We start from the raw sequence: 12,413 nt of genomic DNA on the forward strand, positions 1-12,413 counted from the left end.
GAGTCATGGAGAAAATTCCCATCCAGGGGCACATTACTCACATGGTGAATATTATTTGGAAACTTCTAGAAAGAATTCTTTATTTAGCTTTTTATTTTATATTGGGTTATAACTGATTAACAATGTTGCGATCATTTCTGGTGAACAGCAAAGTGACTCAGTCATACATACACACGTGTTCATTCTGCCCCAAACCCCCTCCCATGCAGGCTGCCACATGGCCAAGGTGCTCATTGGTCCTTCCTGCCCATTGGTGGTGTTCACCTCAGGCTTCTCAAAGGAGATGCCATTTTGGGTGGGACAGTGTTTCACAGTGTTGGAACCTTTCCTAAAGTCCTGCTCACTCAATGCCATTAACCATCTCCCAGTCAAGGTTGGAGACTTTCCAATAGTTCAGATGGTAAAGAATCTGCTGCAATGCAGGAGACTCAGGTTCAATCCCTGGGTCAGGAAGAGCCCCTGGAGAAGGAAATGACAACCCACTCCAGTATTCTTGCCTGGAGAATTCCATGGACAGAGGAGCCTAGCAAGATACCATGGGGTCTCAGAGTCAGACACGACTTAACTACACACACACACACAGTTAAGGTAACACTCCTCCCAGCCTCCACATTCTCCAGTGTCTTTAAGGAAGAGGCACCACCCTGTTTATCAGCCACTGGAAGCTTCACCATCAAAGGATATGGGAAGAAGAGTGGATTACCCTTACATCATTCGGACCCCTTTGCATCTCAGGAAGTTATGGAAAAAGCAGATGGGAAAATAATTGGCAGCTATTAGCTAAAATGGGTTTCAGTGACCTGCAGTTGCAGTTTCATCTGGTTGGACCATTCAGTCTTCAGGCTTCCCTCACGACTCAGTTGGTAAAGAATCCGCCTGCAATGTGGGAGACCCCAGTTTGATTCCTGGGTCAGGAAGATCCCCTGGAGAAGGGATAGGCTACCCACTCCAGTATTCTTGGGCTTCCTTTGTGGCTCAGCTGGTAAAGAATCCTCCCACAATGCGGCAGACCTGGGTTCGATCCCTGGGCTCACAAAGAGTCAGACACAACTGAGCGATTTTCACTTTCACTTTCACCCCATCTTCAACCTACCCTTCAGCTCAGATGGGCTGGCTAACTCATGGGTTCTAGTTTCCATTCGGTCTCCACACCAGCTCATCCTCCCACCTCCCTCTTCTTACCTGGCATAACGTCCTGCAGGACTCTGTGGCCAAAAGAAACATGAAGCCGTACAGCAAGAGCAGAAGCATCTGAGTCATCATCCTCAGCACAGTTGCCTTTCTGGCTACTAGAAGAACAAACGAAAAGGCAAAATGTCTCCCATCGGAAGCTTTCAATGTTCCACGCGGAACCAGTCAGCCTGAGACTGGGTTCTGTCCTTAGTACTGTCTGCTTGGGCTCCTCTGCTCCAGAGGTGGGGTCCCCGAGGTCTCCCTAGACCTTACCAGGATGCCACAGGTATGCGCACCAGCTGGCCCTGCGAGGTGCAGGCAATCACTGTGATAATCTTCAGGTTCTGCTGTTGTCTTGCATGTAGCACCTAGCATGGGAATCCCTCCAAAGGCATCTGCCTACTGGGGTGTGACATATCCAGCCCATATTTGGGGAGCAGGAAGGATGGTGTTCTCTCTGGGTTAGGCAGGGCTGAGAAACCTGTGGGTGGCTAGGTTGGAAGGTGAGCTGGCGTTCCCACATGTAAACTCAGGTTAGAAATCGCTTTTGAAGGAGAGTAGGCACCAGGCTTGACCTATGGTCCCTCCTTTCCACCTAACTCTAGAGCTATATTTTCATAAGTAGGTAGCAGCTTCTTCAAAACTGATTTTAGACATGCCCTGGTATTTGTTATTTCTGCCAAAACTGATGTCAAAACTAAAATGATTTCTTAGCATCTAGAACCATGTGTCCAACAGACACATGATAAGGACATAGAAAACTCCATAAGAAAGAGGAAAGGAAGCGGGGAGAGAAGGGAGACCGGAAGAGCTGAGGATTTGCATCAAAGTCCATGCTCTATAGATATAAATTTTAATAACTTCAATATTTTTTATCCCTGAGTAAGATATTCTTTGAGTGGTGTTGGCTGTTTCTTTGCTTTTAGATGGAAGGAGAAGATTTGGATGTCATCAACAAAGGCCAGGAGCTTTTGCAATGGTTGATACTGACTATTTGACCATTATTTGGTGAAAAAGAAATAGTCTTTATCCCAACCATGCATAATTCTATAGAAAACAATGCCATTATTTTAAAGACTAGGCAAATTGCATTTTAAAATCATGTTTGCTGCATGGAAATAATTGCCTAGCTGAAATTCCACAGAAATCTAATGATTATTTAAAATATTTTGCACTGCCTATTTCAGACCATCGTTAACAGTTTTCTGAAAGTCCTATAGTGTTTTATTCTCCTTTAATTAAAAAGAATTTTATTAATTGAATTGTAGTTGGTTTACAATATTGTGTTAGTTTGAGATGTACAGCAAAATGAGTCAGTTAAACACACACAAATATATATATATATCTATTCTTTTTTCAAGTTCTTTTCCTATTTAAGTTGTTACATAGTAGTTCCTTGTGCTATCCACTGGGTCCCTGTTGGTTATCCATTTTAAATTCAGCAGTGTGTACGTGTCAATCCAAACTCCTTAAATATCCCTTCCCCCCACCACCCCTGCTTCCTCCTCTATTTGTTGTCTAAGACTGTGAGTCTATTGTTTTGTAAACAAGTTCATTTGTAGCAGTTATTTTTAGATTCCACATATTAGGATATCATACTATATCTGTCTTTCCCTGTCTGAGTTAAAAGTGATATATTTTAATCTGGACTTAAGGAAAATCCTTTTTCTTTCAGATTTGTTGACATTTAGCCAAAGTCACGAGCTCTTCCTCTAGTTCCGTGCAAGCAGAAAACTTAGAAGTACAAGTATAGTGGCAAAACAGTAACAGGAATCCCATCTTTGACTACCCTCTCCCCCACCCAGCTTCCTTCCTTCCCCATTTTCATGCAAAAAGTCAAGGTTTCTGATGATCCAGACCTGCTTTCCCAGGTTTGCTCCACACCTTTCTGAAAGGCAGGGGTAGCTGGAGTGGGATGCTTCCCTCTCAAACAGATGTTTAAAAATGTCGGTTCCAGGGACTTCCCTGGCAGTCCAGTGGCTAAGACTCCACACTCGGGATGCTCGGGTCCCAGTTTTCATCTCTGGTCGGGGAATTAGATCCCACCTGATGCAACTGAAGGTCCTGAGTGCTACAACTAAGGCCTGGCTCAGCCAAATTAATCAATTAATTTAAACAAGTGTTTATTCCATGCAGCTCAAGCCAAAGAAAATTTGCTAAAGACAGTTATTTCAGAAAAGGTTTATCTCTCCAGAATGTACAATATGAGAAAAGTCACTTCATGAGATTCTCACCAAAAAAAATGTCATGAAGCAATCACCTCAGCTCTGAAATTTCACACAGTGAAACATGCCAAATACAAAGTGCTGGAATGCTTTTTATTAAGAAGCTGCTCCCCTTTCCTTTATCAAAAAAAAAAAAAAATCAGCAAAACCAAAAAACTCAGCAACATGAATGATTACAATAGCTAGATCTGTACAGATGACATTTCAATGTATTCTCATTCTCTGTTGACCACTTTCTAAATATGAAAAAAGTGTTTATGATGTTCATTTATGTATTTTCTCAACAAACATAAAATGAGCTTCCCGTCTCCAAGCAATGCCCTAACAGAAATTAAACAATGGTGTCCTAAATAGAAATTAAACAATGACAGCAAGGATGACTACTTTCCGTGTCCCCCCAACATCTCGGGAAGTCGCAGTCTAATGGCACTCTTGAAGCACCACCCGTTGGGTGGCAACTTGGCTGGGGTTTGCTCCCTGGAGATCTCTGGACCCTTGAAGACAAAGCAAGACAACTAGACATGACAGGAAGTGTCCCCAAGTTCCAGATTCCACAAGGCAGTTCCCAAATTTGTTAGCAATTCAATTCTGAAATATTTCTTCCTATCTTTATGTCAAATTCCTCCATCCCCAAAGCCACAGGTTGAGTGGTAAAGACAAAACAGGCAGAAAGAAAGCATATGGGCTGCACACTGCTTGTGTTTTTCATGTGGCTCCATCAGAAACAAACATTTGTTTAATTTAAACACACTCACACGCACAAGTCATAGAGACCAGAGCGGTTCTATAGAGTGATTTGAGGGGGGAAAATTCTACAACTTTAACCCTTAAATCTTGACTAGCGAAAAAGAAAGTATTGGCATAGCAATCATGGCAAACACAAACAAGAGTCAAGAAAACTCCAGACATATTTTGATCAGACACCCAAGAGAATTTCAATCAGCAGCCTGGTCAGCTGAGTCTGCGGCTCTTACTTGCATAATTAGGTTTCGAGGTGAATTGCTGAGGCTTCTAGTGAGATCCACAAAACACTATGTAAGTTCCCAGACAGACTGTGGGAATAGACTTCAGATGATCTCAGGGGTGGAAGATTCCATAGTGTCTATCCTGTAGACATCATACTCTTTCACCCCTAGTCAATGACCAATCCCTCCTCCTGCCTAAATGCAGACACTATGAAAGGCAAGAGATTGGTAAAACAAATAGACACTGCCTATTACTATGTGTCTGACACTATATTTACATTCACTCTTTGCGTAGTTCTAAGTAACTGAGTGATTGCCACAATTTTTTTTTTAATTAAAGGGATAAAATTTGACCCTGGCTAACCTCAAAGTTACTAAGTGGCATAGCTAAGATTTAAACCCAGATCTGCAACTTTTTTCAGTATATCACATGTCTTTTCTGATATAAGAAAGAGCTGATCTTTGTATGGAGTTCATTCCTTCAGAACATTTCACATATTGACTTTTACCTTGACCTCATAAAATTTTATGCAGTAAACAAAAAAGTTACCATTTTCCCTTTTTTATCAAAGAGGAAATTGTCCAGATAGCAGGAGGCTTTTCCAAGATCATACCCCAAGTTACTGGAACCAGATTCTTTTGACTCTTGATCAAGGGCTTTTTAAACTACATCGATCTGTCCCTGTCCTCCTTCCTGTCCTCATTGGAGATGTAAAAGAACTGATCACTATCTCTCTCTCAGTAAAAAAAAATTATACACATGGATATAGTTAGGGAGACAAATGGAAACAGTGATGTCAGAGATAGATGATAGATAGAGAGATCTAGGTTTAAATAGTCTTTTAGAAATATACAACCTAAGTAGAATTGCCTTCAGAACTCCTTCAGTCTTCATCCTGAGTCATGTCCATGCTGTGCCCAGATGCTCAGGGTCTCATTTTGACTCCAGTCTAAAATCTCTGTCCTTGAACGAAGCTCCTTCCTTACTCTGAAGCAAATTTTGCCACATCAATGACCTCCTTTCTTGGGTCTTAGCCATTTGGAATTCTTCTGACTGCCAAGAAAGAACTAATCAGATAGGTTGACTACCAATAATGCGAAAGTGAATATTAATGGTTTGTGATTTGATCATCCCAGGTAAGTGTACATTCTAACAGGAATTCCCCAGAGGCAACCTCTCCAAATCTGGCCACCTAACACGAAGAACTGACTCATTGGAAAAGACCCTGATGCTGGGAAAGATTGAAGGCAGGAGGAAAAGGGGACGACAGAGGATGAGACGGTTGGATGGCATCACCAACTCAATGGACATGAGTTTGAGCAAGTTCCAGGAGTTGGTGATGGATAGGGAAGCCTGGAGTGCTGCAGTCCATGGGGTCACAAAGAGTCAGACACAACTGAGCGACTGAACTGAACTAAACCTCTCCAACAGTAGGAAGTAAAGGCACTGACCCTGGTCAATGGGCCAAATTCTTGGGCGCAAGGATGGCCCTCTATGATCCCAACCTACCCACAGAACTACCTCCTCTGATATGTTTATGTAAGTCTTCTGTTTTCTCCAAATGCCCAGTTTTTTAAACCTTCCATCAACTTCACTGGTTCCCCTGAGCCTTGGCAAGCTTCACTAACCTGCTTTTGAATTGGATGTTTTTCTCTTTATGTATGCAGATTTTAAGCCATGATGAGCAATGAAGTGCTCATACCTGAAAGGTAAACAGCCAACAGGCAGGAACATGGGTTGATGGCGTCTCCACAGGCACTTGGTAAAGGTGTATCCCAAGAACCACTTGCCTCATGAGTCACCACAAAGCCAAAGAGAGAATTTACTCTGACAGAGGCAGCTGAGATAAATTCAAGAGATCATAAACGTATACAAAATTTGGAAAGAAAGGCTAAGTAACTAGGTAAACCCAAACTATTGTGGCATTGAAGCACTTCTGGGATGCCATCACATAGAAGTAACTTGAAGTACAGAAAAAAGCATGACAATGTAAGTTTGCTGATCACACTTGCATAACATATAGTAGGTGGCGCAAGTGGTAAAGAATCCGGCTGCCAGTGCAGGAGACACAAGAGACCAGGGTCCCATCCTTGGGTTGGGAGGATCCCCTGGAGTAAGAAGTGGCAACCCACTCCAGTATTCTTGCCTGGAAAATTCCATGGACAGAGGAGCCCAGCAGGCCACAGTCCCTGGGGTCACAAAGTCAGACACGACTGAGTGACTGCACACATAACTGTCAAATAATAATACAGTGCATAGTAAATTCTGATAAATCTATATAAAGGAATATTACACAAATGTTAAAACCATTTATTAAGAGCTTTGATAATATATTAGTATGAGGTAGCAGTGTTTTATATATATATACACATACATAATTTTATAATAGCAATGGGAACATCAATTAATAGGGTGCAACAATCTCATGGGTTATCTTTGTGAACTTTAGCTCCATCTTATTTGACATTTGGTATTCTCTCATTTATATTATATATATGAAAATAGCTGTTCACAACTCATACATATGGAAATCATGAATATTTTCTAATATAAATAGAGGAAAATGTCTCCAAATAGATCTTCGGAAATTAAAAAATATATACATAGAGGGGCTTCCCTGGTAGCTCAGTGGTAAAGAATCCACCTGCCAATGCAGGAGACACGAGCCTGCTCCCTGATCTGGGAAGATTCCACACGCTGCAGAACTAAGCCTGCGCGCCACAGTCTTTGAGCCTGTGCTCTCGGCCGGGGGAGCTGCAACTACTGAGGCCATGAGCCGCAACTACTGAGGTCCTCTCGCCCTAGAGCCGGCACTCCTCAACAAGAGAAACCATCACAATGAGAAGCCTGGGCACTGCAACAGAGAGTAGCCCTCACAGCAATGAAGACCCAGCACAGTCAAAAATTAAATTTAAAAAATTAAATTATTTTTAAAAATAGTGAGGAGTTTAAAAAAACAAAAAACGACAACCCAATATGGAAACAAGGCATCACCTAGCTCCTAAACCTGAAAAACAAGTCCGCCCTGTTCAGTTCTGAGTTTCGGAGAAGAGACACTCCTCCACCTGGGGTCCCTTAGGTGTCACATTCTTTCTTGTACTCTGCCTTTTCTCTATATTCACTTAGGTCTTGCTGGAATGTATCTTCTCAAACTTCTGAAATGAAGATATTTGAGCGGTGAATCCTCTTAATCTTTCCTTCCTGAAGATTCCTGGGGTGAGGACTGGTCTACCCTGCTTGGGTCAGCTGCCTTCCCCTAATCCAATCAGCTGTGGCCAGGCCCATCTTTCAGCTCCATGTGCAGTAAACAAGGAAGATGTAGGCAGTTTCTAAAAAAGTGTGGGTGAGGTGAGGATTTATCTAGGCAAAATGATTAATAACGTAATAATAATAATAATAGGTGTCCAATGTATTCCTCCAACAGAAATGCAAATTGAGCCCTGAAATGCCACATCTGAGAATATCTGTTGATAAGCCAAAGCCATTACTTCCTATTTTAGCTATTTTTCAAACTATGTCATTGTTTTCAAAACACTCACTCTCTTCTAGAGAAGCTGAAAGAGACAGCAACTCATGCCAATAATTTTCAGCTTTACACATTAGGATTCCCAGAAAAGCTTTATTTATTTATTTTTAATTGCCAATGTCTCGATCCTACCCCAGAATCAGAATTTCTGACAATAAGGCTCAAACACTAATATTTTTCCCCAAACTTTTTATTTTGAATAATTTCATTACTACTGAAAAGTTGAAAGAATAGTACAGTGAAAACCTACATATCCTTCACCTAGATTGCACTAATTATTAACATTTAGGGATGAGTGGGGTTTTTTTTAAGTCCCCAGCTGATGTTCGTGTGATGGGATTGAGAACACCCCTAACTACAAAACAAAAAAGAGCACAAAATGAAGTAGATACACCAAGAAAGACAAAGATTAAAAATGGTGTCCTGGCAACACTCAAGATCCTGTATTTCATGCCCTGGGTTCTATGAGCCACCTTAGTATCATCATCATAAAATCACCTTCGGGCCTTAAAGTAGCATGACTTAGGAGTTTGTTTATTGCTATCAAAAGAGTCAGGAATAATATTCTGACGCAATAAAATTCTATAACCTCATCCCTAAATTAGCAACAACAACAGAGGGTTTATTGACTTGAAAGATCAAGATTACAATAAGAGGAATATATTTTTTTCTTACCAACCCAAGAATTGAACCAGGGTCTCCTGCATGGCAGGCAGATTCTTTACCATCGGAGCCTCCAGGGAAGACCTTTTAAAAACCAGAAGCTGTGTATTCCCAAGAGAGTGGGATGGGATTAAAGGTAATTAGACCACAGGCTACGGTTTTGTGGAAGCAGCAACCACTAAAGTAGCCAGTTGGTGAATTAAGTCAAGCCTTGCACAAGCCAGGCTCCATCTGAAAGGGGAGGTGTGGGGAGGAGGAGAGGGAGGGGAATGGTGTGTCCCCGAGGTGACAAGTGTTGTAATCATATCACTGATGTGGTTTAGAATCACCAAAACCTGATAATACAAGGTAGACTGAATCCAAGTTAGTTCTATTATTCTTTTCAGACATATTTAGAAATATGATTGTCTATGGATACTACATCCCATTATTGGCTGGACCCAGGCAAACCACTTCTACTCCCAACCTGTGTGCCTCTGCACCCATGTCCAATTTTAGAAAGATCAAGTGGTCACCAGGCTTGGAACTGTCCCCTGATCACCTCATATTTGAATGAAAGCCTTGGTTTCTTTTACAAAATATCATTTATTTTACAAAAAGACAATGACGCAGTAACTCTATATCATGCAAATACTGTTGGAAAGGCGTTTAGGTCTTTATGATCTTAAGATAGCTCTAAAGACAGAAAATAGTTTTTGCTGTCTTTTAAGTTTTGCAGTTTGGTTTTTTTTTTTTTTTTTGTCTTTATTGAATTTGTTACAATATTGCTTCTGTTTTATGTTTTGGTTTTTTGGCCTCAGGCATGTGGGATCTTAGTTCCCTGACCAAGGATAACCTTCACCCCCTGCAGTGGAAGGCAAAGTTTTAACCACTGGATCACCAGGGAAGTCCCAGTTTTGCAGTTTTTAAAGCTATACATTTGCCCAGAAATGTACTTGAAATCATTCCTGTGAGCTACAAATAAACTGATTTTTCCAAACTGTAAAAATATGAATGAATTTTCTAGGAGAAAATTTAATAAACCCAAATAATGTGAGGCCCAGTCAAGCCTCATTCTTTAATAGGCAAGTTTACTTTAGAGGGGAAAACTCATTTTGTCAAAATTCAAAGGGAAAAAAGTTTTTAAGCAGAACTAAACTTTCAAAATTCACACTCAACAAATACAAAGAATCCTTCAGAAAAAGGAAAGAATCAAATTAAGCACCAATTTCAACAATATTTTAAGGAAGAACATGAAAAGCAATGGACATGGAGATGTTTGGGTGTCTACCACCTCTCCTCAACGCACCATGCAAAGACCAGCACAAGTCAAGAGAAATCTACCCAAGCTTTGTATTCCTCCTGAGAAAGTCTGATCTCAGGAAAACAGCATTCAGGATCAGGAATTCTTAATGCCATAGGTGAGTTGTTAGAAGTGCAGAATTTTTGTGTGTGAGGGTGTAAAAAATTCCTCTGTATTCAAGGAGACTTTAAGGCTGGTGATGACTTGATAATAAGCCAAAATTATAGACAAAACATTACAAAGTGTGCTGAGGGAAAATCATGATTTTTTAAAAAGTTGATTAGCTTCTGTATCTGTACTTAATCACTGTCAAGTCATCAAAGAAAAATTTCTTTAAAGATTCTAGTTTCCTGGGCTCTATTTGCATGGGATCAGAGAAGCAGAGAGTAATAGACAAAAACAAAAATATTTTCCTACCAGATTAGTGCTCTTATTGAATTATGCCAAGTGCCCCTAGGTTACCAAATTCCTGATTAAGACTAACTCCCTGTATACGTTATTAATGAAAGCCCACACTACACAGCTTCACTGGCTACTCATCTCTGAAATTCTCCAAAGGAAGGCCTTGGACTGAGAAAGTCATGGGGCTACTCACTGTGGCTAGCCAACGACACTGGCGAATTTGTCACTGGCAAATTTGACCTACCCCCGGCAGCAGGAGACGCAGGCATCAATGACTTCCCTTTGCCATATCTCACAGCAAACCAACAAGCTGGGCTCCTGTATCTCTGAGCAGTCAATCTAGCCCTGAATGGTGGCGCCCCTGGCTGACGCCGTCAGGCTGGGCTCTGCCTGACACAGGCAGCCAGCCCCATATGCCCTGCAGCCTGACAGGCAAGTCCTGCTTGGGAGTAGCCTCTGCCGTGGGAGGGGCAGTGTGCCGGAGAATGGATGAGTCATACACTAGGTGAGCACATGCAGACTCTCACAAAAGGCCAAGGCTTCTCTTTCTGGCAAAGGATCCATGACTCTAGAGATGGCACAAGTTTCGTGGTACTTGGTCACAGCTACTAACATCCTCAGGCATTTGCCTAAGCCTGAAAATGGGATACGGGAAGCACAAGCGTCTGTGCTTGGAACTCTGTCTTTGGCTGGCTTTCTGGTTATGAAGATTATGGTTGTTTGGTTCTCTAATTGTCTCTGGAGGTCCCTAGTTCAGGTACAAGGTGACACTGCCATTCCCAACCTCCTTGTAGTTGGATGGGGTCATGCAAGTTGTTCTGCCATGGAGAGCAGCAATTCAAAATAGTAGCCACTCCATCCTGACTTCCTGAATAACAAGTTTGGGGCCTGCTCACCTGTGATGAGCATGAGCAAAAGTGAGGATTATTTCTAGTTGCTAAAATTTGTGGGCTATTTGTTACTTCAGCATAACTTACCCTCTACTGATAGATACAAGGACCAAGGCTCTTGGAAGATGACATGGACAGTTATACGTCATTCTAACTTTGAAACCCTCACAAATCTTTTCCAAATTTTTAGCATTCATGGACTTTCTAGCTCTCGGCAAGTCCATGTTTCAAAAACCACACTCACATTTATCAGCTGTGGTGTTTTTCAAAACCTGGATTAAAGGGTTCTTGTAATACAGAAAGAGGCCCTCATTTTTAATCCCAGAGATCCCTCCATCCTCATTTTGCTTCCTGGATCTTCTTTTGCTCTGGATCTTCTAGGGAAAGAAATCTGAGAATCCCCTTTGGGGCTGAAATCCACTCAAGTTCCACCAGCAGATGGAAGAATCCAATATTCTCATTGTATATGTACTATACACTCAAGCGTCCCTTATATTAGTGGATATATGTAAATTATGTAAATTTCACTACTGACCTCTCAGAGCTCACCGTCTTGTTTGGAAAAAAAGAAACATAGATGTGAGACTTCCCTGGTCATCCAGTGACTAAGAATCCACTTGCCAATGCAGGGGACAGGGGTTCGATCCCTCACTGGGGAACTAGATCCCACATACCTTGGAGCAACTAAGGCTGTGTGCCACACCTGCTGAACCCGAGTGCCCTAGAGCTGTGCTAAACGACCAGAGAAGCCACTGCAATGAGAAGCCAGCGCATCACAACTAGAGAGTAGCACCTGCTCGCCACAACTAGAGAAAGCAAGTAAGCACCGCAACTAAGACCCAGCACACTTAATCAATCAATCAATAAGAGAAACATAAACGTGGAAAATGAGTAAGACCAAAGCAAGGATGGGTTGATGAAGGCTGGTCCAGGGCCGCTTGATGCAGCCTGCAGGCTTGGAAGGGCACCTCCAGTTTCTAGTGATGGCAAAGTTGTGGCAACAGGAGAAACTGAGGCTCATAGCTCATAAGCTGGGTTAACTTTTCTTGGGTATCTACTAGAGACACAGAATATAAAAGATACAGGTGTTCTTGGGGATCATCCAAGCCCAACCTCACACTGCCCACAGGAGAAAACCAGTTCATTTATTTGTACCAGAGACTCTCATCTTTGGAAAAGGCACGCCTTGGCCTGAGTTAAATAAAGCAGAGCTCGACAGCAGGGCTTCAATCTCATCACCAGTTGCTCCCTGACTCATACATGGCTCACTGGTTGAAGCTTTTCAT

The 12,413-nt window shown here is 41.9% G+C and overlaps 1 protein-coding gene across 1 annotated transcript in view; it reads right to left on the minus strand.

Annotated features, from left to right (window-relative positions):
- LOC110149726 (adhesion G-protein coupled receptor F2) overlaps positions 1 to 10,648 on the minus strand; it is a 36,335-nt gene extending 25,687 nt beyond the window's left edge. The window contains exons 1-2 of the mRNA XM_070456331.1: positions 10,482 to 10,648; positions 1,183 to 1,289 (exon numbers count right to left, since the gene is read on the minus strand). Coding sequence (XP_070312432.1) covers positions 1,183 to 1,289; positions 10,482 to 10,506 — 132 coding nt within the window. The 5' untranslated portion in view covers positions 10,507 to 10,648. The remainder of the gene's footprint in view (positions 1 to 1,182; positions 1,290 to 10,481) is intronic.
- Positions 10,649 to 12,413: the final 1,765 nt, after the last annotated feature.

Source organism: Odocoileus virginianus, chromosome 27 (assembly GCF_023699985.2).
Source record: "Odocoileus virginianus isolate 20LAN1187 ecotype Illinois chromosome 27, Ovbor_1.2, whole genome shotgun sequence".
Lineage (NCBI taxonomy): Eukaryota > Metazoa > Chordata > Mammalia > Artiodactyla > Cervidae > Odocoileus > Odocoileus virginianus.